Below are 25,155 nucleotides of genomic sequence, written 5' to 3' on the forward strand. Positions count from 1 at the left end.
GTAGAGGGAAAGGAAGTAGAAGAAAAGTAGAATTGTGGGAGTGGGCGGCCACACAGTTGCAGGTTGGCCCCATTCACTTGAGAATTGTAGAGGGCAGCGAAGCCTTCCAAAGGTGCTGGGGACTTAGCCGGGGGTTGGAAATCACTGTTGGCAGCTGTTCCGCAGCATGGGGTGGGGTCACATTACTTCCAAGGATGCAGTGTTCTCCATTAACTTGAGTTAATTTTATGGAACCTAGAGAAATTAAAAACAAACCGACCAACCAGAGTCTGCAATGGAGTGCACACTGTGATCCCTTTATGCAACAAGGACTTCAGATCGAAGAAGGATTGGCAAGGTGTAGTGATAATAATGGCATTCTTTCCAGATTCTCTGGCAGCAACCTGATTTGCACTTTGCATGTGCCAGCCATGTCCTCTGTATGACACAGGTGAGGGCTAGATGTTCTTCGTCTAAATTTTACAGGTAGACAGATGGGGGCCTTGAGAGCTTAGGCAATGCCCAGCAGCACCAGTTTAGTAGGGCAGAGCTGGACGGAATCCCAGAGTAGCCACGATCTGCAGCTTTCACCCCGCGCTGCTGCCCCATTGGAGCAGACACTTTCATGCTTCCTTTTTTTCACTTGCTTTTTTTTTTAAATTTATTTTATTTGAAAGACAGCTATGGAGAGAGGTAGAGGTAGAGAGAGAGAGAGAGAGAGAGAGAGAGGTCTTTCATCCTCTGGTTCACTCCCCAAATGGCCCAACTGCTGGAGTTGGGCTGATCCCAAGCAGGAGCCAGGAGCATCCTCTGGGTCTCCCACATGAGTGCAGGGACCCAGGTGCTTGGGCCGTCTTCCACCGCTTTCCCAGGCTCATTAGCAGGGAGCTGGATTGGAAGTGGAGCAGCTGGGACTTTGAACTGGTGCCCATATGGGATGCCAGCACTGCAGGCATAGGCTTTAGCGTGTTGTGCCACAGTGCTGGCCTCTTGCCCATTTTTAGTACGTTTCCATAAGTAAATATAAATTAGCTTTAACAAATAATTTAGGGGTTGACATTGTGGCTCAGTGTGTTAGATCACCAGTTGTTACACTGGTATCCCGTATCAGAATTTTGGCTACTCTGCCTCTGGTCCAGCTTCCTGCTGACATACTTGGGAAGCCCCTACCACCCATATGGGAGATTGAGATGGAGTTCTGGGCCCCTGGCTTTGGCCTGGCCCACACTTGGTGGTTGTGGCCATTTGGGCAGTGAACATACTGATGGACGATCTCTCTGTTTCTCTGTCTGTCCCACTCTCTCTGCAGCTCTGCCTTTCAAATAGATAAATCTTTAAAAAATCCAGTGCCTACTTTGAGGATTAACATCACAACTTTTATAATTTATAAAATGAGGCTGACTCCAGCAGTGAAGTGGGCAGCAGATATCTGAGGGGCCTGGGACCGCTCAGTGGAGAGTAACTCATTAGGCGTTGGGATCAGTCTACTCCTTGCACTCTCTTCTCGTCCCTGTTTGAAAAGTCTGGATTGTATCCACAGGCATCGTGCTAGGTGTTAGGATTTTATGACAAAGGAATCAGACCCAGTTCTGCTTTTATGCAACTCATATACTCTAGACAGAGAAAATACTAACTTAACAATTAGAGTACAGTGTGATAAAGGTTATGGTAGTGGAAAGATAGGGCTCTGTGCCAAGACAGAATGACTGATCGTGTCTGGAGTGAATTGGCTATGGTTCCATGGAATTTTAAATTTAATTTGAACCTTTAGCTTTAACCCCCTGAGCCACAGGGCCGGCCCCTCCTCAGGTGCTTTGTGTGTGCGCTGGTATTACAGTCACTCTGAGGACTACATGAGAGGAAGGCGTTGTGGTCTAAAATATTAGCTCCTGTTAAAAAGCTGGGAGCTCTCGACCGCGTCCTCCAGAGCCCAGGGCTTAGTGGAAGACCATGACAAGCTTGCCTGGGATGTTGTGTTCTTCAAGCCAGGAGGTCACGGAGAGCTCCACGCTGCAGTTTTTTTTTTTTTAAATTTTTTTTTGACAGGCAGATTTAGACAGTGAGAGAGAGACAGAGAGAAAGGTCTTCCTTTGCCGTTGGTTCATCCCCCAAATGGCTGCTATGGTTTGCGCGCTGCGCTGATCTGAAGCCAGGAGCCAGGTGCTTCTCCTGGTCTCCCATGGGGTGCAGGGCCCAAGAACTTGGGCCATCCTCCACTGCACTCCCTGGCCACAGCAGAGAGCTGGCCTGGAAGAGGAGCAACCGAGACAGACTCCAGCGCCCCAACCGGGAACTAGAACCTGGGGTGCCGGCGCCACAGGTGGAGGATTAGCCAAGTGAGCCGTGGTGCTGGCCCACACTGTATTTTTTGATAGCAAGGTCAGTGGTTTCTCAGGCTCTCCCCGTACTCACTCAACCCTCCCAGCCCACGCCAGAGGTCCATCCAAGGGATCCACTGGGCAGAGGATGCACTGCACACTAGACGCATGGCTCTAACATACATGACAGAAAACATGCTACATGAAAGAGTACAGTCTCAAGTCAACCACAAGATGACCATCCATGGAGGATGCCTCAGCTATATGACAATGTTTTTCTGCACGTCCAAGATGAAGTCTTGTCTCTTTGGGCAACACACTGGAGTGGAGCTCACCAAGCCTTGTGTGCCCCTTAGCCATCACACTCTGACACTACCATAAAAATATAGTGGCACCAACTACCTTAACTAGACTCTGAGCAGGGTCTGAGTGCTGGGGTCTTCCCATGGGTTCTGTGTCCCGTTGCAGGGGCCCTGGGTCATCTAAATGCTGACACCTCCATTGACGGCCAGCGTGTGGCATGAGCAGTCAGTCATGTCCAAGGCACAGCAGGAAGTGAGTGTGGTGGACCAACCAGGGCCTGGGCAAGGGTGAAGCCGGAGTTAACGCACCTACATCGTTGCACCACTTCCACCTGCCTCCGCTTACCGTGTTCTTTTCCACAGGGCAAGTGAAAGGAGCCCAAGCTGAAAGACCCCCATTCTGACCCGAGGATGCTGGAAATGGCAGAGGACCAGGAGCAGGCCCCATGCTAACTGCCTTCCGAACACTCTGGAACAGAATAGCAGGATATGCCAAATAACGAATGCTATTTTTGTTTTGGTGGTGGAGTTCCAGAGGACTCCAGTTAACCATTCTTGTAACATCAGCAACGTCATAACAGGGGCCTCGCCCTTCCTTTTAAGAGAGAAAAAGTGAGGGCCGGCGCCGTGGCGCACTTGGTTAATCCTCCGCCTGCGGCACCGGCATCCCACATGGGCACGGGGTTCTAGTCCTGGTTGCTTCTCTTCCAGTCCAGCTCTCTGCTGTGGCCCGGGAGGGCAGTGGAGGATGGCCCAGGTGCTTGGGTCCCTGCACCCGCATGGGAGACCGGGAGGAAGCACCTGGCTCCTGGCTTCGGATCAGCACAGCTCCGGCCATTGTGGCCAACTGGGGGGTGAACCAACAGAAGGAAGACCTTTCTCTCTATCTCTCACTTTCTATAACTGTACCTGTCAAATAAATAAATAAATAATAAAAAGAGAGAAAAAGTGAAACCCAGAAAGGGTGATGTTGTGAGTGAGTTGCTGGCAGCTTCTAGCCTTGGCAGGGCCTGTGCAGTGACCAAATTCTTCCATCCGTGTGGCCTTACGCTAACCTCACAATACCCGAAGGCATGCGTGTTCTCTTCCCCTTTCACAGGAGGATCTTGATTGTCACAGAGAGGTGCAGCACGAGGCCAAAGCCACACCAAGCGTGAAGGGCTCAGCCTGACTCCCTGCCCAGGGCACTGAATCCGGAGGCTGGAATAGCTCGTTCCCCGATCTGAGCGTCCTGTTCTCGCCTTGGGCCATGACGCCACCTCCTTGGGTTGCTCTGCATTGAGAATCTATCAGGAGCACCCTGCCCCCGGCAGCACAAAGGTAGCCTCTGGGTGGGGGGAGATTCATGGAGGAGGCCTCCGTTAAGGCTATTTTGACCTCGTGGGAACAGGTGGTCCTGCGGAGGTTAAGGAGGGACAGGAGCATCCCTGAGACCCTGAGCCCCCTGAACCCAGGCCAGACCCCAGACTTACCAATTGCTCCGGGAGCTATGCCTCAGGGGTTAGCAGGGTATTTTTTTTTTTTTTTACTTTCTTGGCCTTGTTTCTGTAGGAGAAAAATATTTTCAAGTATTACCTGGCAAAGTGTTATTCTCAGAGATAAGTTCGGCTCACCATGACTGTCGCCACTGAAACCAGAGCATGAAGCCGAGTTCTGTCACAGGGACGGTGGGACCTCAGTGAACCCAGTGACCACGAGGTTCATGCTGACGCTCCTACGTTCCAGTGAGGAGCCTCAAAGGATGTGAGGTTTAATTACAGGGGCTTGTCTCCCCAGTGGATGCCTGTTCACTACAGCTTACTGAGCGGTTACATGGATTGTCTATTTCAGTCTCAACATTACTGTTCCAGTCTTAAAGATGACGAAGCTGATGCTTAGAGAGAGGTCCTTGTGTGAGGGCACCCAGTTTCCAAGTGGCAGAGCTGGGATTTGATCCCAGGCACTCGGCTTCAGCCGTCCTACTTCACCGTTCTTCCCAGTGTTGTGTGTGCTGGGTTTTCCGTGCAGGGCGGGGAAGACAGCAGGGAAGGATTCCATTAAGATTCCCTCAAGAAACTCCCAGGTGGAGCTTCCTGCTTCTTCCGAGGCCTTGCCAAGCAGGAAAAACCAGGGTCTCCCTTTTACTCATGAGGAAGAGATAAGAAAAGCTATCTTATTCAAGGTCGTAGAAAGACAGCTGCAAAACAGAATTAGAAACCCGATGTCTTCTCAGTCCCCCCAAAATCCTCCCTCTGTCCTGGGGCTTCTCCCAAGATTCCCTTGTGCTGAATTTCCAGGGTGGGGGCCAACTGATGGTGTCTGGAGAAAGGTGGGTGAGCAAAGATGGAGAACACGTTTGGCTTTGGGGTTTTGGTGACATTTGCAGCCCCAGATACTGTGTCCCAGCTCCTGCAGTGAAGTGGGTTCTGGGACAGGGGCGGGCAGTGGAAGGAGACATTTGTGGGTGTGGTCAGCGATTCACAGGTGCGGTCATGCGGAGAGAAGCGCCTTGTATTTTGGGAATGGGGGAGTGCTCCTCCAATCAGGACTCTCAGGGAAACTCTCCTTGGGGAAGAGAAGGAGAATTATTGGATATTTGGCATCCTGGCCACCAACATCAAAACGAAACAGAGAGGGATTGACCCTAGTGGTTGCTAAGAGATCTCCCATCGGTCTCCCACCAGTGGCTCTAGGCTCGGGACTGGCATCAGAAATCCATCCATTACCTTCGGCGCTTTGGAGTTCTGTTCAGTGAGCAGACTATCCCACAGAAGGCCGAGCAGCATTGCAGCCCGTTCAGGCAGTCTTCCTGCAGCGTGCAGAATCTGTTACAATTCTCAGGTTCCGATCTGCAGGGTGGAGGTTCCAAGATGTACTCTGGAACGCAGAACAGGTAAGGGAAAGGCCCAAACAGGCTGGAGTAATACTCAGAACTCAGAAAGCTCAAGGGGCTGCCAGGGAACCTGCCGCCCTCGTCGCCTTTGTGTGGCCCTGGGGAGGCTGAACCAGGTTTTGTTCTTAGCTTTTGCCTCCTTCTGAGTTCTGAGCAGGAAATCAGGGTGTGGATATTTGATCAGAGTTTGGTGGATCCGTGCAGCGTTAGTCATTCATAGTCCTTGCAGCTCAGAGGTCAAGGCCCCCTAGACCCTAAGTTGTACAGCCTTTCATCAGCACAATGGTGTAGTGTATTCTAGGGTTAGTGGAACAAGGGCCACTTGTATAGGAGGAGTGAGCCGAAGGTAAGTTTCGATAAAGGAGAAAGATCACACTGCAAACTGAAGGTCCTGGATCAGAGAGCTGGGACCCACTTCACGGGTGAGTTCTGGGAGTGACTTCTCTTGTGATGCGAAAGTCAAGATTTCAAAATGAACCGGGAAGGTTCAGCTTCCTCCTTCCTGGCACCTCCTGGTTAGGAGCCCAGAGCATCAGGGCGTCCCCACCCACTAGTGTTAGAGAGGAATGAGCATCTCGACTCCCTGTTTCCGCCCCCACCTCCGAGGATTTCTGTTCAAATCTAAGACCCACCTGCACTGGGAGATCCTACCCTAAAGCCCCATCCCAGTCTCCTCTCTGTCCCTAAACTCTAAGGCGTTTTAATGATGAGCCCCATCACTCCCTTCTGCAGGCCTTACGGGGCCCTAATTTTTGTACCTCAACACTTGCCCTTTCTTTGCAGCCAAAGTCATGGGTGGGGCATTCTATTGCTTATCTGTTGGTTCATTGCTCTGCAGGTATTTGCAATTAGAGGACAGTCTGACGGCTGGTGCTGTGGTGCAGTGGGTTAACGCCCTGGCCTGAAGCACCGGCATCCCACATGGGCACCGGTTCGAGTCCCGGCTGCGCCACTTCCCAATCCAGCTCTCTGCTGTGGCCTGGGAAAGCAGTGGAGGATGGTCCAACAGCTTGGGCTCCTGAACCACATGGGAGATCAGCAAGAAGCTCCTGGGTCCTGACTTTGGATTGGCCCAGCTCTGGCCATTGTGACCATTTGGGGGATGAACCAGTGGATGGAAGATTCTCTCTCTCTCTCTCTCTCTCTCTCTCTGCCTTTTAACTAAATAAATAAATATTTTAAAAAAGAGAAGAGAGTCTTTAGGCTGCGATGATGATTTGAAAGGGATGAGTAAAGACAAGCTTGGGTTCTAATTGTAATCACGCAAATGACACCAGAGATGGGGTAAAAGAAGCTGAGGTCCAAGCTCTCGACAGTGTGGCAGAGACCAGCAACCATCTGTGCTTCCTGGAGCAGTGTCAGAAACTGGGACTGTCCCTGCTTTGAAGAGTTGGGTGTTCAGCGGAACAGCACGGGAAGGGGACCACGAGCCAGGAATCCCGGAGACGGCGCCCTTCTCAAGTTCTGTTTCCATCTGCGTATTTGGCGTCGGTCTCACTCACAGCAGTTACTGCTTTTATTTATTTATTTATTTATTTGAGAGGTAGAGTTATAGACAGTTAGAGGGAAGGACAGAGAGAGAGGTCTTCCATCTGCTGGTTCACTCCTCAGTTGGCTGCAACAGCCGGAGCTGCGCCGATCCGAAGCCAGGAGCTTCCTCCAGGTCTCCCACATGGGTGCAGGGGCCCAAGCACTTGGGCCATCCTCCACTGCTTTCCCAGGCCACAGCAGAGAGCTGGATTGGAAGAGGAGCAGCCAGGACTACAACCGGCGCCCACATGGGATGCCAGTGCTGCAGTGCCAGCCCCGGTTACTGCTTTTTAAGGAGAGTCTCTTCGTGTCTCCTCAAATTGTACTCCTTGGTCCTCCATTGAACTCCGCTCTCACTCTCTCGCAGCTTGTTTAGCCCCTCTCTTTCCTACAAACCTGCTGCATAGCTCCCGCGAAACTCCTGAAACGGGACCTCACCTCCTGGGCCCCTGAGCTAGCGCACATATCCCCTTTCCCATGCTGTCCCTGTGGAAGAGTGTGCCTGGTGAACGGGCGTTCTCGACTCATTTGGTGGTCAGCGCCGACACTGCTGCTCTTACTAGGCTGAGCTGGGCAGCGGTGGCCGCTGAGATACACTCTGTGTCGGCCCGTCGGCAATAGCCACTGTGAATTGTTCAACACCTCTGTATTTTTAAATAAAGCAAAGCATAAGGCTTCCTGTCTTTTCCTTTAAAGAAACACCCTCCAAGGCCAAGGTTATGGAGAGTCCAGCTTGAATTTTTGCCAGCTTCATTTTTCTTCCCTCTTTTAATGAATGGAAAGTGGGACCAAGCATCCATGAAGGAACGAGGGGCAGCAAGAAGACTACGCTTGGCGAGGAAGCTGATGGCATTTACAGAGCTTGAACTCACTGGCGTCTACTGCGGTTAGAAAGGGCGCCCTAGACCTGCCTGCACATCTGAGTTTCTCCTCCCGACTATCCCACTGTACTTAATATCCATGGTGAGGATAAAACGTGAGGCTCAGATACTTTGTCCAGGGTCTCGCAATACAAAAACAGAGCAGAGATTCAAACCCAGCTATTGGTGACGGTGAAGCCTGGACTCTCGAATGTGACCCTGCGCTGTTTCGAGAGGTGTGCCAGGCTGTCTGCTCTCGGATCCTCTCCTCGGCATCGGCTGCTGCCCTCCCCTGGGCCCGGACTCCGCACCTACTCATTAAGCGCTCCTTGGGACTCCCAGGCACCAGGTGCGGCGCCAGGCAGAGCACCAGCAGGAAGTGGCAAGGGAGCACAGGCTTCATGGTGCCGGCAGCATGGGTGAGTCTTGGCCAAGGATGGCTGGGTTTAACCGGCGCTGCTTCAAGAAGAGGGGAAGAGGGCTGTGGAGGCGTGCTGCGACTGCTCTTCCCCTGTGGATTCCAGTCCCGAGGGACCAGACAGAAACCCAAGCACCTCCCAGTCACACCACTACAGGGCCAGGCAGTGTTCTTAAATCCACGCCCCCTTTAAAACATTTGTTTTTGCTATGAAGAGAACAGATTTCATGTACTTCACAGGGGGCAGTTCCAAGCAGACAACGACACTGCCCTGCCCTCCCGCTCCTTCCCCCACCCCCTCACGCCTTCCTTTCTTTTCTTTTTCTTTAACTTTTGCAAAGACATAATTTCAGTCCACGCTATGACCTCAGGTTTCATCTGTCACTAAGCAGAATATTCAACCAGTAAAAGGTAGGAAGACCACAGTTCCACAGGAGTCTAAACAAGGGCTAAAGGCGACAATCAGATCACCGGATGTCCATTTCATTCCTATACATTTTAACTGCCACATATCAGAGAAAACACATGATATTTGTCCTTTTCGGACTGGCTTATTTCACTAAGCATAATGGTTTCCAGTTGCAGCCATTTTGTTGTGAAAGACAGAATTTTATTTTTTTATGGCTGAGTAATATTCAATAGTATATATATGTCACACTTTCTTTATCCAGATGGGTATCTGGGTTGATCTTAGCTATTTTGAATTGAGCTATTTTGAATTGGGGATACAGAATTAGTATTTTTAAAATGTCCATACTATCCAAAGTAATATACAGGTTGAATCCCTATCAGAATTCCCAAGTCATTATTCACTGAAATAGAAAAAAAAAAGTCCTAAAATTCATATTGAGCCACAAGAGACTCCAAATAGCCAATGCCATTTTGAGCAAAAAGGACAAAACTGGAGTTATTACACGACTGAATTCAAGATATATTACACAGCTATAGTAATCTAAATAGCATGGTAGTGCATAAGAATGCACACAGCCATTGAAAAGCCCATAAGTAAGCCACAGATTCTCAACAATGTGCCAAGAGTATGCAATGAGGAGAGGAGACTTCAATACGTGATGTTAAAAAGAAGACATCCACGTGCAGAATAATCTAAGTGGATTCTTCCCTCATCACTTATGCAAGAATCAACTCAAAATGGGTAATGGACTTAAATGTAAGAACTGAAACTGTGAAAGGTACTATAAAGACATAGAGGGAACCGTCCATGTCACTGGTCTGGGCACTAATTTTTTGGGTATGACCTCAGAAGTGCAGGCAGTAAAATAAAAATAAATAGGATTGCATCCAATGAAAATGGTTCTGTATAACAAAGGAAACATAACATACTTATTCGGAGAAAGTATTTGCAAATCATACATCAGACAAGGGGCTGATATACAAAATATGCCAAGAACGGAAATGACTCAATAAGAAGATATTTTAAAGATGGGCAAAGGACCCGAATCGAGATTTCTTAAAAAAAGAAATAGGAGTGGCCAATGAATGTATGGGGAAAATGCTGAATATCAATAATCAACAGGGAAATGCAAATTCAAGCTACAGTGACATACCATCTCACCCTTGTAAGAATGGTTGTTATAAAAAAGACAAAAAATAACAAATGTTGACAAGGATCAGGAGAAAGGGGAACTCTTAGACATTGCTGGTGAGAATACAAATTTGTACAGCAACTATAGAAAATGGTATGGTTGCTCCCCAATTGCTAACAATAGAAATAGCAAAAAAAAAAAAAAAAAAAAAAAAAAAAAAAAAAAATGGGGCCAGCGCTGTGGCATAGTGGCTAAAGCTGCTGCCTGTAGTGCTGGCATCCCATATGGACACCAGTTCGAGTCCTGGCTGCTCCACTTCCAATCCAGCTCTCTGCTGTGGTCTGGGAAAGCAGTGGAAGATGGCTCAAGTGCTTGGGCCATGTGGGAGACTCGGAAGAAGCTCTGGCTCCTGGCTTCGGATCAGCACAGCTCTGGCTGTTGCGGCAATTTGGGGAGTAAACCAGTGGGTGGAAGACTTCTCTCTCTGCACCTCTGCCTCTTTGTAACTCTGCCTTTCAAGTAAATAAATAAATCTTAAAAAAAAAAAAAAAGAAATACCATACCAGGAATACGGGCACTGATTATTTTTATGTATTTAAAGAAAATGAAATTATTATTTCAAAGAGAAGTTTACATCCCCAATAGTGTTAAAGCACTATTAAAATAGCTAAGGTATGGGTTCAACCAAGGTTTCCGCTGATGGGTGAAAGAATAAAGAAAATGTGATATCTATCTATATCTATATCTATATCTATATCTATATCTATATCTATATCTCCTATGGAATATTCTTCAGCTAAAATGGATAATTCCTGTAATCTACTGCTAACACTAAGCATACATGTGCTTTGTGTTGCTACAGAAGCATGAAGTGATAGTATGAAAAGAATGAAAGTAAGAGCATGGAAAGCAAATGGGGTGAAGTGATGAGGCGCCCGTGAAGAGCTCAAAGCCAAGAGTGTGTAAGGTGTGAGGAGGCAAGGAGACAAAGGCACAGAAGCAAGAGGGTGGGGGAAATCTACAGGCTACTTCTGCTGCTTTTTTAAATGAGCAAGAGTGGCTATCTTTTTCTTTTTTTTTTTTTTTAAGATTTATTTTATTTATTTGAAAGACAGAGTTACAGAGAGAGGTAGAGACAGAGAGAGAGGTCTTCCATCCGCTGGTTCACTCCCCTGGTGGCCACAACGGCCGGAGCTGTGCTGATCCGAAGCCAGGAGCCAGGAGCTTCTTCTGGGTCTCCCACATGGGTGCAGGGGCCCAAGGACTTGGTCCATATTCCACTGCTTTCCCAGGCCATAGCAGTGCTGGACCGGAAGAGGAGCATCCGGTACTAGAACCAGCACCTGTATGGGATGCCAGTGCTTCAGGCCAGGGCTTTAACCCGCTGCGCCACAGCGCCAGCCCTAGAGGCTTCTTTTTCTTGTCTACTCCCTCTCCATTTTCTGGCCCAAGTAACTGGAAGTACTCCAGGCCCCACTCTGGACTTACCCAGAGCCACTCACAGCCAGCTTAGGCCCCAGGTGTCTCCTTCCCATTGGTAGTCTCGAAGAGGCAGCTGGAGAAACTGCCTTGGTGATGGGAACTTGCCCGGGTCTGTCCTGACTTCCAGGGCCCGGAGAAGCTGGAGGCTTCACTGTCTGGTACAGCTGGCTCTGGACTCACTTCCTCTTGTACCCTGTGTGTCCCTGAGCAAGTTCCTGCATTTGGAAAATAGGAAGATAGTAATGCTACACTCATAGAGTCATTGAGAATGCTACTTGTTATGAGTAAATTTTTAAAGTTTTGTTTATTATTTATTTGAAAGGCAGAGATAGAGAGGAAGAGACATAGAAAGAGGTCTTCCATCCACTGGTTTACTCCCCAAATGGCCACAATAGCCAAAGCTTGGCCAGGGCAAAGCCAGGAACCTGGAATTCCATCTGGGTCCTCCATGTGGGTGCAAGGGCCCAAGCACTTGGACCATCTTCCATTGCTTTTCTAGGCACATTAGCAGGGAGCTGGAATGGAAGTGGAGCAGCTGGGACTTGAAATGGCACTCAAATTGGATGATGGCAGTGCAGGCAGTGGCCTTATCCACTATGCCACAATGCCAGCCCCTAAATTTTTGAGAGATAGTGAAATTGATGTTAAATTGGGTGATTATGGATACTTCCCTGTGTAAATGTTTCACTGATTTATCTAAAAAAACATTATTTAGCATTACCTACATGTCAGACATTGAGTTCAGAACTTTTTAAAAAATTAATTAGTTTATTTGAAAGGCAGAGAGGCAGAGAGAGAGAGAGAGAGAGGTCTTCTATCTATCCCAAAGCTGGGAGCCAGGAGCTTCTTCCAGGTCTCCCATGTGAGTGCAGGGGCCCAAGGACTTGGGCCGTCTTCTACTGCTTTCCTAGGCCATAGCAGAGAGCCAGATTGGAAGTGGAGCAGCTGAGTCCCAAACTGGCGTCCCTATAGAATGCCAGCACTGCAGGCGACGGCTATACCTGCTATGCCCCAGTGCCGACCCCACGAGTTCAGAACTTAACATGTAAAACTCATGGACTCCCCCCTACAATCCTACGAGGACAAGTGCTGCTACTATCCTCACACACGAGGAGATTTAGCGCCTTGTTCAAAATAAGTGGGAGCTAGGATCTGAATCTAGTTTACGTCTGCGTTTTAAATCTTCACACAGGCCTTTTCCAAGCCCTGTTGGGAGAGATCTTGCTTTTCATTGGCACAAAAGCCACAAGAAGTTGGTGACAGGCAGTGTCAGACTAATGCCTGCAACAGAGAAATGATATAAACATGGGTGAGCTTTATAGAGATCGTCATACAATGTGGAAGAAAAAATGGGTACGTAGATCCTTCCCTTGCTTCTGTGATCACCCAGACTACTCTGTGTGTGTGTGTGTGGGGGGAGGTGAGGCTCCTGCATGTCCGCAGTGTTCTGTTTTTATCTATATCGCCTGCAGCAAAATGAAAAAGAAAAGTACTCCGTGGACAGAGTGTAGAGACAGTGTTCAGTATGGACTCAACTTGGAACCCGGCAGAGAACACCACAACTAGAAGCACGATTAACATCTGAGTCATCTACATTTGTTCTGCTCACTGCCTGCCCCTCGTCCAGGGTTCCACAGTTCCCTGCAGCGAGGCAGAAGAGTCATCAGCAAAGTGATCACCAGCTACTCCAACTCAGGTGCCTTCCGCGGTAGGTGCAGGTCGGGGTCCCATTTCTGGTTTGGGCTTGCTTGGGTAGGCTTCCTGTCCAGGTCATGCCTCCACATCAGGACTGCACCTGGCTTGTGGGATAAACTATTGTCTGTGTTGTTCCAATGGAGAGACCAACACAGACATAACCTGGGTGCTGACTACTACTCACACTCAGTGTGTACTTCCGTGCACCGTGCTCCAGGCCTGACGCTCAGTGTCAGCTAGTCAACATTTGCAATGATGGTGCTAGCAGAAGAGGAAACTAGGGCTCCGAGGAGTTATGTGTGCAACCAATTTACATCAGCTAAATGTGTAGGGCTTGGATTCAAGCCAAAGTCTCTCTGATTTCAGTGTGTGTGTTTTGCTGTCTGGCCTGTGCTGCACCAACAGTCCTTGTTGTGGTGTGACAAATGGGAGAGAATTTCCCTCATATGGTTAAGATAAGATATGTACCTTTTGGAAGAATAAACCAATATTAATGGAGAAAAAAATATCTGGAAACAACTACCCAGAATATGGAGCAGAGAGCATCCTCTACCTAGGATCAACAAATTTCTGGGTATATATATTTTGCTCTTAAGTTAATAGTGGGTTTGAAAAAAAATGTAGTTTCAAAAAATTTACTGATGGCACTTCTTTCCTAAGGAAGAGTGTCCTGGTCCAATTTCTATTGCTATAACAGATTCCCTGATCTGGGTGATTTATAAAAAAAAGAGATTATATTTTGGACTCATGGTCCTGGTGACTGGGAAGACCAAGACATTGGTGCCAGCATCGGGTTGGCTTCTGCATCCTAGTGGAAGGGCAAGGGGCATTTGCAGAAGAAAGAAAAGGGGGCCAAACTCCCATGATAGCCAGTCCACTGCCCTGAGAAGAGCATTAATCCGGGGCCGGCGCCATGGCTCACTTGGTTAATCCTCCGCCTGCGGCACTAGCATCCCATATGGATGCCAGGTTCTAGTCCTGGTTGCTCCTCTTCCAGTCCAGCTCTCTGCTGTGGCCCGGGAAGGCAGTGGAGGATGGCCCAAGTGCTTGGGTCCCTGCACCCACATGAGAGACCAGGAAAAGGCACCTGGCTCCTGGCTTCGGATTGGCGTAGCTCTGGCTGTAGCAGCCATTTGGGGGGTGAACCAAAGGAAGGAAAACCTCTGTCTCTCTCTCTCACTGTCTAACTCTATCTGTCAAAAAAAAAAAAAAAAAAAAAAAAAAAAAAGAGCATTAATCCATTCATGACCCAAACATCTCCCACTAGTCCCTACCTCCCAACACTGCTACATTGAGGAATTAAGCCCCAATGTGTGTGTGTGTGTGTGTGTGTGTGTGTGTGTGTATTTGGGTGGGGGAACCATAATCAAAATACATCAAATAGATGGTATATGATTGGTTGATGCTGTTTATATGTGTTGAAATATTGCACCATACCCCGTAAAATATACAGGTATTTCATGTTAATCCAAAACTTAAAAAAATTAAGAAAGGAACATACAAATGACAAATATTGAGACGTCTTGGGCAAATGAGGAAATACTAATGGTAGATGTGACTAGCCTGCTGGGGAAGTGCCCATGCTCCACAGGTTCTTGGTAAGGCACTCAGAGGCTGTCCCTTGGCCCTTTGAGTTTTATTTGAAGCAGCTGGTTCTTTTTTTGTCTCTGTGAGAGCTTGGGTACAGAACTCAACTTCCTGGTTCTTCTTGGGTCACAAGACACAATTAAATTTAGAATATAACAAGTCTGAACCCAGGTAATAGTCAAATGCTACGCTTGACTTAACACTGTGGACTCCCCAATCTGGAAACAGGGCACTGTGGAGGAGAGCGGTCAGCTTGCTTTCCTCTTCTAGCTGATCCACCGCCAAGTTGGAGGTGGGAGGGGAGCAAGAGATGAAAGTGTTCAGAGGTGCTCTCTGTGACAAGAGCTGTTACACCATTTGGGCTTAGCACTGCTGAAAACAGACTCTGCTGTGGCTGCTTCCGTGGGTTCCTTGAGTGCCTCCAACAGCCATTCCCCCCAAACTCATGAAACTTTCTTACCTGTAATTCTCTTGATCTGGCTGGATCCATCTCCTGTCTGGTCAGTCTACTGTGACTCCGTCCGCAGACTCAAGGCACCTGACCATTCACTGTCTTCTTCCTGCTGCTCAGGTCCATGGCGTTCCCAGCCGTCTGTGTGGACTGCATCTAGGACAACGCCACGCTTGCTCTTTCTTGTACCCTTTACTCTATCCAACCCCATAGTACAAGCTGTCGTCTTCCGTGGTCATCTTCACTTTAGCGAGCCTCCCGCCTTTGTGCATTCTCAGGTATGACTCAGACACCTGCTGTTGTGTTTCTGACACCTTGTAGGTGGCACTTCATAGGACCCTGAGGTCAGCACCTCATGTGTCCCTACAGTGTCATTTGAGAGATGGCTCACAACCCTAAGACTTCCCTGCCAAGAAGGAATGAGAAAAGCATGGAGTGTTTTTTTTTTTTTCCTGAAGATTTATTTATTTATTTGAAAGGCAGAGTTACAGAGAAGTGGTGGTGGTGGTGGTGGTGGGACAGAGAGAGAGAGAGAGAGAGAGAGAGAAAGTCTTCCATCCACTGGTTCACTCCCCAGATGGCCGCAATGCTGATTTGAAGCCAAGAGCTTCCTCCAAGTCTCCCACATGGGTGCAGGGGCCCAAGCACTTGGGCCATCTTCCACTGCTTTCCCAGGCCATAGCAGAGAGCTGGATCAGAAGTGGAGCAGCCGGGACTCAAACTTGTGCCATACAGGATGCCAGCACTGTAGGTGGTGGCTTTACCTGCTACGCCACAGTGCTGGCCCTGTGGAGTAGGTTTTGAGAACCTCATCTGGGTTGTCTAACTAAAAGTATGAACTATTAGAGCAAGTCAATAAAGACTGGAAGAGAAAATTGCTTTCTCAAATGTGCAAAAGCTGCAAGTATTAAGAAAATCATGGAAACATGACAACACTAAAAGGACAAAAATCAAGCTCCAATAACTGAACCCCAAAATGAGATCTGTTACCTGCCTGACATAGAAGTCAAAATATTCATTTTTTTTTTTTGACAGGCAGAGTGAACAGTGAGAGAGAGAGACAGAGAGAAAGGTCTTCCTTTTTGCCGTTGGTTCACCCTCCAATGGCCGCCACGGCCGGTGCGCTGCGGCCGGCGCACTGCACTGATCCGATGGCAGGAGCCAGGTGCTTCCCCTGGCCTCCCATGCAGGTGCAGGGCCCAAGCACTTGGGCCATCCTCCACTGCCCTCCCGGGCCACAGCAGAGAGCTGGCCTGGAAGAGGGGCAACCGGGACAGAATCCGGCACCCCGACCAGGACTGGAACCTGGTGTGCCGGCACCGCAGGTGGAAGATTAGCCTGCTGAGCTGGGGCGCCGGCCCAAAATATTCATTTTAATGAAGCTCAGTGAGCTTAAGAGAACACATATAGGGGCTGGTGCTGTGGCGCAGCAGGTTAAAGCCCCAGCCTGCAGCGCCAGCATCCCATATGGGTACTGGTTTGAGTCCCGGCTGCACCTCTTCCCATCCAGCTCCCTGCTATGGCCTGGGAAAGCACTAGAAGATGGCCCAAGTACTTGGGCCCCTGCACCCGTGTGGGAAACCTGGAAGGAGAATGCATATAGACAAAAGAAAAGTAGGATAATATCACACTACTGAAAGGAGGATAAAATGAGAAGTTCAATAAAGAGATAAAAAAGAACCAAACAGAAGTTCTGGATCTGGCTGGAGAGGTGAGAGGTAGTGGGTTGAGATCGTATCTGAGCTAATGACGGCAACAGGGCTGACCCTGCCCCCCTGAGGCCAGTTGAGGAGGAGCCTGAGGAGGAGCCGAGCTTTTCTCTGTCGTCACTGCCACTGCTTTCTCCAGCCTTGGAGCCCTCCCAGGAGACCTTGGATGTCTCCAGGGTCAGGAGTCTGAAGGATTTGCTTGGCCCTGCTCCTCCTGCTCCTCTTTGGCCTGGAGCACAAGAGGTCACGGGACCTCTCTAGTAGAGGTGGCTCAGGTGTAGCCCAGTGGCCTCGCAAGCAGAGCTGGGTGGGTGCTGGTGGAGGTGCCCCCTGTGGTGAGTGCACTTGGAACACTGGTCACTGCTACGTGTTATGTGGCATGTTGTAAAGACTGTTTGTGTGGCCGGCGCCGCGGCTCACTAGGCTAATCCTCCACCTAGCGGCGCTAGACTAGACTAGAACCCACGGGTTCTAGTCTCGGTCGGGGTGCCGGATTCTGTCCCGGTTGCCCCTCTTCCAGGCCAGCTCTCTGCTGTGGCCAGGGAGTGCAGTGGAGGATGGCCCAAGTGCTTGGGCTCTGCACCCCATGGGAGACCAGGAGAAGTACCTGGCTCCTGCCTTCGGATCAGCGCAGTGGGCCGGCCGCAGCGCGCCGGCCGTGGCGGCCACTGGAGGGTGAACCAACGGCAAGAGGAAGACCTTTCTCTCTGTCTCTCTCTCTCACTGTCCACTCTGCCTGTCAAAACAAAACAAAACAAACAAACAAAAAATACTGTTTGTGAGTCTGATGCAGTTTGACTTCCTGAGAAAGCGAGAAAGAAGAGGAAACACTCTTGGAGAGAAAACTAAAACCTTAAGGAAGCCAGAATTTGTCTTTACACATGGTTGTCAGATCATTTACCAAAATGGAGACTTTTCCCAAAAATTTTCCTCCTGGCGGGGACCTTGGGCTGTCAAGTTCTCAGTCCGAGTTTCAAAAGGTGTTGATGGAGGAATAGTTAGGCTATGAACATCATAAAGTTGGTGATCAAAGCTGAACATGTGAGGTTACAGGATGTGTACGTAAAGTCACAAAATGAACTCAAGCCCCTGTTAGATTAAGAGCAAACTCACCAGAGAAATTCGAGCTGTTGCTTGAAGAGCTAAGAGGGGATTTACTACAGAAAACTAAAGACTTAATGAGTTGAGACTGCAGGTATTAACTCCATAACAATTGGAATTATGTGAAGAACAAAAAACAACAAGAATTTGAAACTCCAGTGAGAGAACATTTTTAGAACCTAAATGAAGTAGAAAAGCAAAAAGCTGGTTATACAAAGTTTCACTAGGAACATAGATTTCTCAAACTAGAACTTGAAAACCATAAATAAGGATTTGCCAGTGCTTTAGAAGAAAAAATTAAAATGTGGGTCAGAGATTGCAAAACAGGAAAAAGATAAAGAACTACCTTTTGTTCTTTATGTCATTTGTGTCAGAAATTAACAGATATAGGGGCTATAGTAGCAGAATTAAAGGCTGAGAAACAGAAATATCCACAGAATACTTGGAGGGTATACCAGTTGGCCGAGATGATGGCTACAGCCAGGTCCTTGGAAGCTGAAGTTTAGTCTGGTAAACTACAGGCTGAGTGTTTGGAAAAATGACTAACGACAGTGGACAGAATGCTTTTACAGTCAATGAATTCATAAAGCTGAATGAGAAACGCATCGACCAACACAGTCAAATACTCTGAATAGTGAAACCAGTTAGAGATAACAGACAGCCGACTGGAGGCAGCGAGAGCTAAGAGTGAGCTAGAAGGGAAAAGGAGTAAGATTTAAAGTGAGCTGCATGGATGAGTTAGCGAAATTCTCAAATCAGCTCCCAAAGTCTTGGAAGAAAAAAGGACTGTGCGTTACTGGGTGAAGCCCAAGCTGCCAAGGAAGGAGATGACAAAAACCTTGTGGTGTCAGAAGACAAAGAGATTAGCAGATTGAGAGGAACCGAGAGTGGAATATGGTAAAAGCCATTATGATAAGGGTGGGGTGATAATTCATTGTGGTTTTTAATTGTATTTCCCTGATGGCTAGTGATATTGACAGTTTTCTCACATAATTGTTGTTCATTAGTATTTCTCCTTTTGAGACAGTCTATTTAGGTCTTTTGGCCATTCATAACTGAATTGGTTGTTTTTTTGTTGTCGATTTTTTTGAGTTGCAGATATACTCTGGATATTAATTCTTTGTTGGTAGTAGTTGGCAAATATTTCTCCCATTCTGTTGAATGTCTCTTCACTCTATTGATAGTTTCCTTTGCTACACAGGAGCTTCTGAGTTTGATATGATCCCGTTTATCTAGTTTTGCTTTTGTTGCCTGTGCTTTGGGGACCTTATCCAAGAAGTCATCACCTACACCAATGTCTTGAAGTGTTTCCCCTACATTTTCTTCCGGTAATTTCAGATAGTCTTTACAAAAATAAAAAAGTCATAAAATTCACATGGCATCACAAAAACCCTGAATAATCAAAGTGATCGTGACCAAGGAGGGCAAAGCTAGAGATACCACACTTCCTGGATTCAAAATATATGAGCATTATCAAATTCCAGCAATCAAATCAATGTGGTACTGCCATGGAAGTAGACATACAGACCAATGGAACAAAATACAGAGTGCGGAAACACATACACTGCACCTCCACCCCCATAGGGTCACCTGATGGTTGACAAGGGTGCCAGAGTGTGCAGTGGGATGGAGGAGGGAGAGCTTCTTCAAAAAGTGGTGTTGGGAAACTGGATATCCACATACAAGGATTATGCTGGACTCCATATTACATCTTACACAAAAATCAACTCAAATGCATTGAAGTCATAAGTGCATGATTTGAAATCATGAAATTACTAAAAGAAAGTGTAGGGAAAAATCTTTTTTTTTTTTCGGAGTGGACAGAGCAACTCCTGGCTCCAAAAATCCATTTAATATATTGTCCTCGGATAGAGGACGTATCAGATATTAAACTGATAAGAACAGATACTACACTTGATCTTAGCCAAAAGGCCGAGAAGCGATGGGAAAAATCTTCTTGACATTGGCCTTGGCAATGGCCTGGAGAAGACATCAAAAGTACAAGTAAGATCAAACATAAGCCGGCGCCGCGGCTCACTAGGCTAATCCTCCGCCTTGCGGCGCCAGCACACCGGGTTCTAGTCCAGGTCAGGGCGCCGGATTCTGTCCTGGTTGCCCCTCTTCCAGGCCAGCCCTCTGCTGTGGCCAGAGTGTGCAGTGGAGGATGGCCCACGTGCTTGGGCCCTGCACCCCATGGGAGACCAGGAGAAGTACCTGGCTCCTGCCATCGGATCAGTGCGGTGTGCCGGCCGCAGTGCGCTGGCCGCGGCGGCCATTGGAGGGTGAACCAACGGCAAAGGAAGATCTTTCTCTCTGTCTCTCTCTTTCACTGTCCACTCTGCCTGTCAAAAAAAAAAAAAAAATCAAACATAAGTAAGTGGGCTTGCATCAAAGTAACAAGCTCTGTACAGCAAAAGAAACAACAAAAATAAGTCACAATTTTAAAAATGGAAGAAAATATGTTCTTTTTTGTTTTAAAAATATTTATTTGTTTGAAAGGCAGAGTAAAAATAGAGAGAAGGGAGACAGACTGAAAGAGACCTTCTATCCACTATATCACTCCCCAAGTGGCCTCAACCACCAGGAATAGGCCAGAAGCCTGGAACATTCCACCTGGGTCTTCCACGTTAGTGGTCCAAGCACCAGGGCCATCCTCTGCTGCTGTCCCAGGTGCACTGGGAGGGAGCTGGAAGGGAAGCAGGGCAGCCGGAATTTGCTCTGACATGGGCTGCTGGCATCACAGGCAGTGGTTCAACGCCCTTCGCCACAATGCCAGCCCAAGGGAGAAAATATTTTTCTAACAGTTATCTGATGAAGAGTTAATATCCAAAATATATAAGGAAATCACACAAATGAGCAGCATAGAACCGATAATCCAATTGAGAAATGGGCGAAGAATCTGACTAGACATTTCTCCAAAGAAAACATGTAGATGTCCAACATTATAAGATGCTCAACTTCATCGATCACTGGGGAAATGCAAACGAAAAACAGAAAATGAGATATTTCTCCACCCACGTTAGGATAGCTATGATCAAAAAGTCAAAAGATAAAAAGTTGTGAAAAGTATCTGGAGAAAAGGGAACTCCCGTACATTGTTGCGGGTATTTAAAATATGTAACCCCGGAGAACAGTAAATAGAGCTAACACACAATCTAGGAATCCCACTTCTTGGTACAGTTCCAAAGAAACACCCCATGTTCATTGCAGCATTACTCACAAGAGCCAAGATTCCATGTCTTCCACACCTAAGTGTCTGTCAGTAAAGAGAATGTGATATTAGCGAATGTGATGCAAGCAAAGCAGACGCTCAGCTTAGGTATGTGTCTGTCGTCAGGTGGGCAGAGGGACAGGAGGGATACCTAGAAGATCAGTATGAAGACTTATTTTTTAAAAGATTTATTTTTATTTATTTAAAATGGAAAGAGAGAGAGAGGTCTTACATCTGCTGGTCACTCCCCAAATGGCCACAGTGGCTGGGGCTGGGCCAAGCTGAAGCCAGGAGCCAGGAGCTTCATCTGGGTCTCCGCCATGGGCACAGGGCCCCAAGCGCTTGGGCCATCTTCTGATGCATTAGTAGGGAGTGATCAGAAGTGGAGCAGCCAGGGCTTGAACCGGCGCCCATATGGGATGCCAGCGACACAGGTGGCGGCTTAACCCATTACACCACAACGCAGCCCTGAAGAATTCTCAGAAGCCCCTCGTCTTGCTTCACACCTCTCCCCCCGCTTTCCGTGTCCAGATTGCCAGCAGCAAGTGAGAAGGAAGGAAGGATCCCCTGACCACATATATGCGGACCCGTCTGGTCAGCACCATGAAGCTCCGCACACCGCTCGTCCTGGCATTCTTCTGCCTGGTGCTGCCGACTGTGCTGGGAGAAATGAAGAAAAGATACAGCAGTAGGTGTGAGGCTGGGTGGGCGGCCAAGGGAGAAGGGGCTATGCCTGTTCCTGGACAAGTGAGGGGCTTCATGCTGGCACATCTGGCTCAGGACCACCTTCAGACCCTTTGTGTGCACAGAAATCCAAGGAATTCCCAAGCTGAGGTCCTTTACTGCCTCCTGTTCCAACCTTGAGCGTGGCAATGAGGATCAGCCTAGTTCTACATACATTCCACGGGCTGGAGAGAAGGTGGGGCACGACACAGCGCTCCTACTCCCCCTTCAGAACTGCTGCGCCCTAGCTGTGCTTACTTGGATGAGCACCAAGTGGGTATTCCCTAATACAGGCTGAGCATCCCCAATCCGGAAATTTGAAATCCAAAATGCTCCAAAACCCACAACTGGTTTTTAAAGATGTATTTATTTATTTGAAAGGCAGAGTTAGAGAGAGAGAGAGAGAGAGAGAGAGATCTTCCATCCACTGGTCCACTCCCCAAATGGCTGCATTGGTCAGAGCTGGGCCAACCTGAAGCCCAAGGGAGGAAGGAGCCTCTTCCAGGTCTCCCACGAGGATGCAGGGCCCAAGCACTTGTGCTGTCTTCCACCATTTCCCGGGTGCATTAGCAGGGAGCTGGATCGGCGATGGAGCAGCTGGCACTTGGGATGTAGGCTTTACCTGCTATGCCACAGCACTGGCCCCCAAAATCCAGAACTTTGATTTTTTAACCTGACACTGTGGGTAGAAAATTTCACGCCTTATCTACTGTGATACCAGTCATTGTCAAAATGCAGGTGCATTAAAAATATTGTATAAAATTACCTTCAGGCTGTGTGTATAAGATGTAGATGAGAATGAATTTTGTATTTAGACTTGGGTCCCATCCCCAAAGGTAGCCTATTATGTATATGCAAATATTCTAGTATTTGAAAAAAAAAAATCCCAAAGCCGAAAAATATCTGGTTCCCAAGCGTTTTGGATAAGGGGCCCTCAACCTGCACCTGCTGGTAGTGACAGAATCTTCCAGAATCTGAAGAGACAGAAACAAGTCGTGAGAGGGGTCTCTACTGCGGCAAGGTCGGGGGTCATCCGAGAAGAAAAGGGTATGGATGGAGGTGTTGAGGAGAAAGGGCCAGAGCGATACGAATTTGGAGAGGACAGGGGAACCTGCTCCTTGCCCCCCTGGCCCAGCTTCCCTACAGGGCGGCGGGTGGAGGCTCTCTCTGGCTCTGAGGGGCTCTGTTGCATAAATGCAGCCTGTACAGGAGGCACATGGGCTCTGGGGTGCCCGAGTCCTGCCCTGGCGTGCTCTGCGGCACTGGGGAGATCCACCGGAGTGGGGGGCCGGCAGAGGGGTCCCCGCCACAGGGCCCTGCCTACCTCCGGCTGTCTTGTCTCCATTCCAGAGGAAGAACTGTTAATTGTGGAATGCTGGGGAGAGCCAACCGTTTCGGACTGCAGGAACAAGTGTTCGAGGAGCTTTAAATGTTTCCAGGAAAACCACACGTGCTGCTGGACCTACTGTGGAGACATCTGCTGGAGAGAGCCGGTGAGCTGGGAGATTCTCACCCTCTTCCCGAGGCCGCACCCCCTGAACTGACCACAGAGCTTCCGCAAAGCCGGGGTGCGAAAGTAGCAGAAGGCAATGTCCCCCAAACCCAGACAGTAATTTGCTAACGACCAAGCCAGGACAGCGGGGGGAGCGTCAGCTAAACATCTGTGCTGTCTTTCTGATGTTACTCAGCAGTTTGCCGTTTGGCTGACTTTTGTCCAGATTTCTTTTTTTTTTAATTTTATTTTTATTTTTATTTATTTTTTTAAAGTATTCTTTTTTTATTTTTATTTTTTTTACAGGCAGAGTGGACAGTGAGAGAGAGAGACAGAGAGAAAGGTCTTCCTTTGCCATTGGTTCACCCTCCAATGGCCGCCGCGGCCGGCGCGCTGCAGCCGGCGCACCGCGCTGATCCGATGGCAGGAGCCAGGAGCCAGGTGCTTTTCCTGGTCTCCCATGCAGGTGCAGGGCCCAAGCACCTGGGCCATCCTCCACTGCACTCCCTGGCCACAGCAGAGAGCTGGCCTGGAAGAGGGGCAACCGGGACAGAATCCGGCGCCCCGACCGGGACTAGAACCTAGTGTGCCAGCGCCGCAAGGCGGAGGATTAGCCTATTGAGCCACGGGGCCGGCCTTTTGTCCAGATTTCTAAGCACAGTGTGCAGAGTCAGACCCTCCCACATGTTCGTGTCACACGGCCAGGCCCAGTCTCTACGTTTTTCTGTTCAGTGGACCAATGCCGCACCTGCTCGGAAGCGGACAATTCCTGTTGCTGCATTTAAATAGTCCCGCCCCGTTAGCTGGTGGACGTGGGGACTGGAAAGCTTGCAAACAAGCACTTGTGTATCTGAGTTCCCGGCTTCTAAGAGTGTAACCTTCTTCTCTTTCAGGACACTGACTACTAAGTGCTAAAGCTCTGAACTTGCTCCAGCTGACGGCAGGTAGGCTTCGGAGCTCTGCTTTGTGGCTGCTTTTAGGAACCCCAGTCTATTCTTCCTGAGGGCAGGACAGGGTCAAGCCTCTGACAAATAAATGCATTTACCAACCCCGGTGGGCTTAGCTCCTTCTTTTCCATCTCACTACCCTTGATCACCCGCACCACCATCTGCAGTGCCATTCCCTTCCTGCAGTGGGCGCCAGCTCCCCGCCTCATCCTGCCCTGTCTGACAGCCTTGGAACTGGCAGGCTAATCTCACCGGCTTCACAGAGTGGAAGTTTATTCCTCTGTTTTCACGTCGGCAGTGGCATGCAGCCCTTGCATCCCATCCTTCACAGAGCAGGTCTCTGGAAATTTGTTTCTTACAGAGGCATGGGTCAATAATTTTTGGGTATTTAAAAATATTTATTTTATTTTTTAAAGATTTATTTATTTATTTGAAAGTCAGAGTTACACAGAGAGAGAAGGGGTGGGGGTGGGGAGAGAGTCAGTCTTCCATCTGCCGGTTCACGTTCCAAATGGCCACAATAGCCAGGTCTGGAACAGGCCAAAGGCAAGAGCCAGGAACTCCATCCAGGTCTCCCACTTGGCAGGGACCTAAGCACTTGAGGCATCTCCTGTTGCTTTCCCAGGCACAACTACCCCCAAGGGTCTGTGTTGGTGGTGGATCATGTGAAATTTCCCAAGGCCTCCTTGACTAAGGACAACTCTTTGCAAAGATGGACATGAAATCCCTGGAGCCTTGCGATGCTTCTGAGGTGGTCAGGGGCTCTGGTGTGATGGAGGAGTTTTCCACCTATGATGTCGCTTTTATAGGATGACTGAAGAAGCTCTAAACTGGAGCATAAGACTGTACACTGGCCTGTGGGCATGGCCTTCCTGCCTGAATTCTCTTCACATCTACTCCAGTTGCCCATAGTGACCCAACCCAGCCCCAAGGT

At 48.6% G+C, this 25,155-nt stretch overlaps 2 protein-coding genes and 1 pseudogene across 4 annotated transcripts; 1 reads left to right on the forward strand and 2 right to left on the reverse strand.

The window, feature by feature from the left end:
* Positions 1-144: 144 nt before the first annotated feature.
* WFDC13 (WAP four-disulfide core domain 13) lies at positions 145-8,554 on the reverse strand. Of its 2 annotated transcripts, XM_051844994.2 has the most exons (4): positions 8,177-8,374; positions 5,305-5,455; positions 4,072-4,144; positions 145-234 (listed from the first exon to the last, which is right to left on the reverse strand). In XM_051844994.2, the coding sequence occupies exons 1-3, from the start codon at positions 8,262-8,264 to the stop codon at positions 4,087-4,089; spliced, it is 297 nt and encodes a 98-aa protein (XP_051700954.2). In that variant the 5' UTR covers positions 8,265-8,374; the 3' UTR covers positions 145-234; positions 4,072-4,086. The 2 variants fall into 2 exon arrangements, with proteins under 2 accessions (XP_051700954.2, XP_069907877.1); XM_070051776.1 differs by lacking the exons at positions 145-234; positions 4,072-4,144 and having other exon boundaries at positions 5,274-5,455; positions 8,177-8,554.
* Positions 8,555-12,501: 3,947 nt separating this feature from the next.
* On the forward strand, positions 12,502-24,322 carry WFDC11 (WAP four-disulfide core domain 11). Of its 2 annotated transcripts, XM_051844996.2 has the most exons (5): positions 12,502-12,658; positions 12,778-13,013; positions 21,591-21,747; positions 23,133-23,275; positions 24,168-24,322. In XM_051844996.2, exons 3-5 carry the CDS (start codon positions 21,639-21,641, stop codon positions 24,180-24,182), a joined length of 267 nt encoding a protein of 88 aa, XP_051700956.1. In that variant the 5' UTR covers positions 12,502-12,658; positions 12,778-13,013; positions 21,591-21,638; the 3' UTR covers positions 24,183-24,322. The 2 variants fall into 2 exon arrangements, with proteins under 2 accessions (XP_051700956.1, XP_017206216.1); XM_017350727.3 differs by lacking the exon at positions 12,502-12,658 and having other exon boundaries at positions 12,709-13,013.
* LOC127491255 (U2 spliceosomal RNA) lies at positions 19,616-19,792 on the reverse strand (annotated as a pseudogene).
* Positions 24,323-25,155: the final 833 nt, after the last annotated feature.

This window comes from Oryctolagus cuniculus, chromosome 11, assembly GCF_964237555.1.
Source record: "Oryctolagus cuniculus chromosome 11, mOryCun1.1, whole genome shotgun sequence".
In the NCBI taxonomy this organism is placed as follows: Eukaryota; Metazoa; Chordata; class Mammalia; order Lagomorpha; family Leporidae; genus Oryctolagus; species Oryctolagus cuniculus.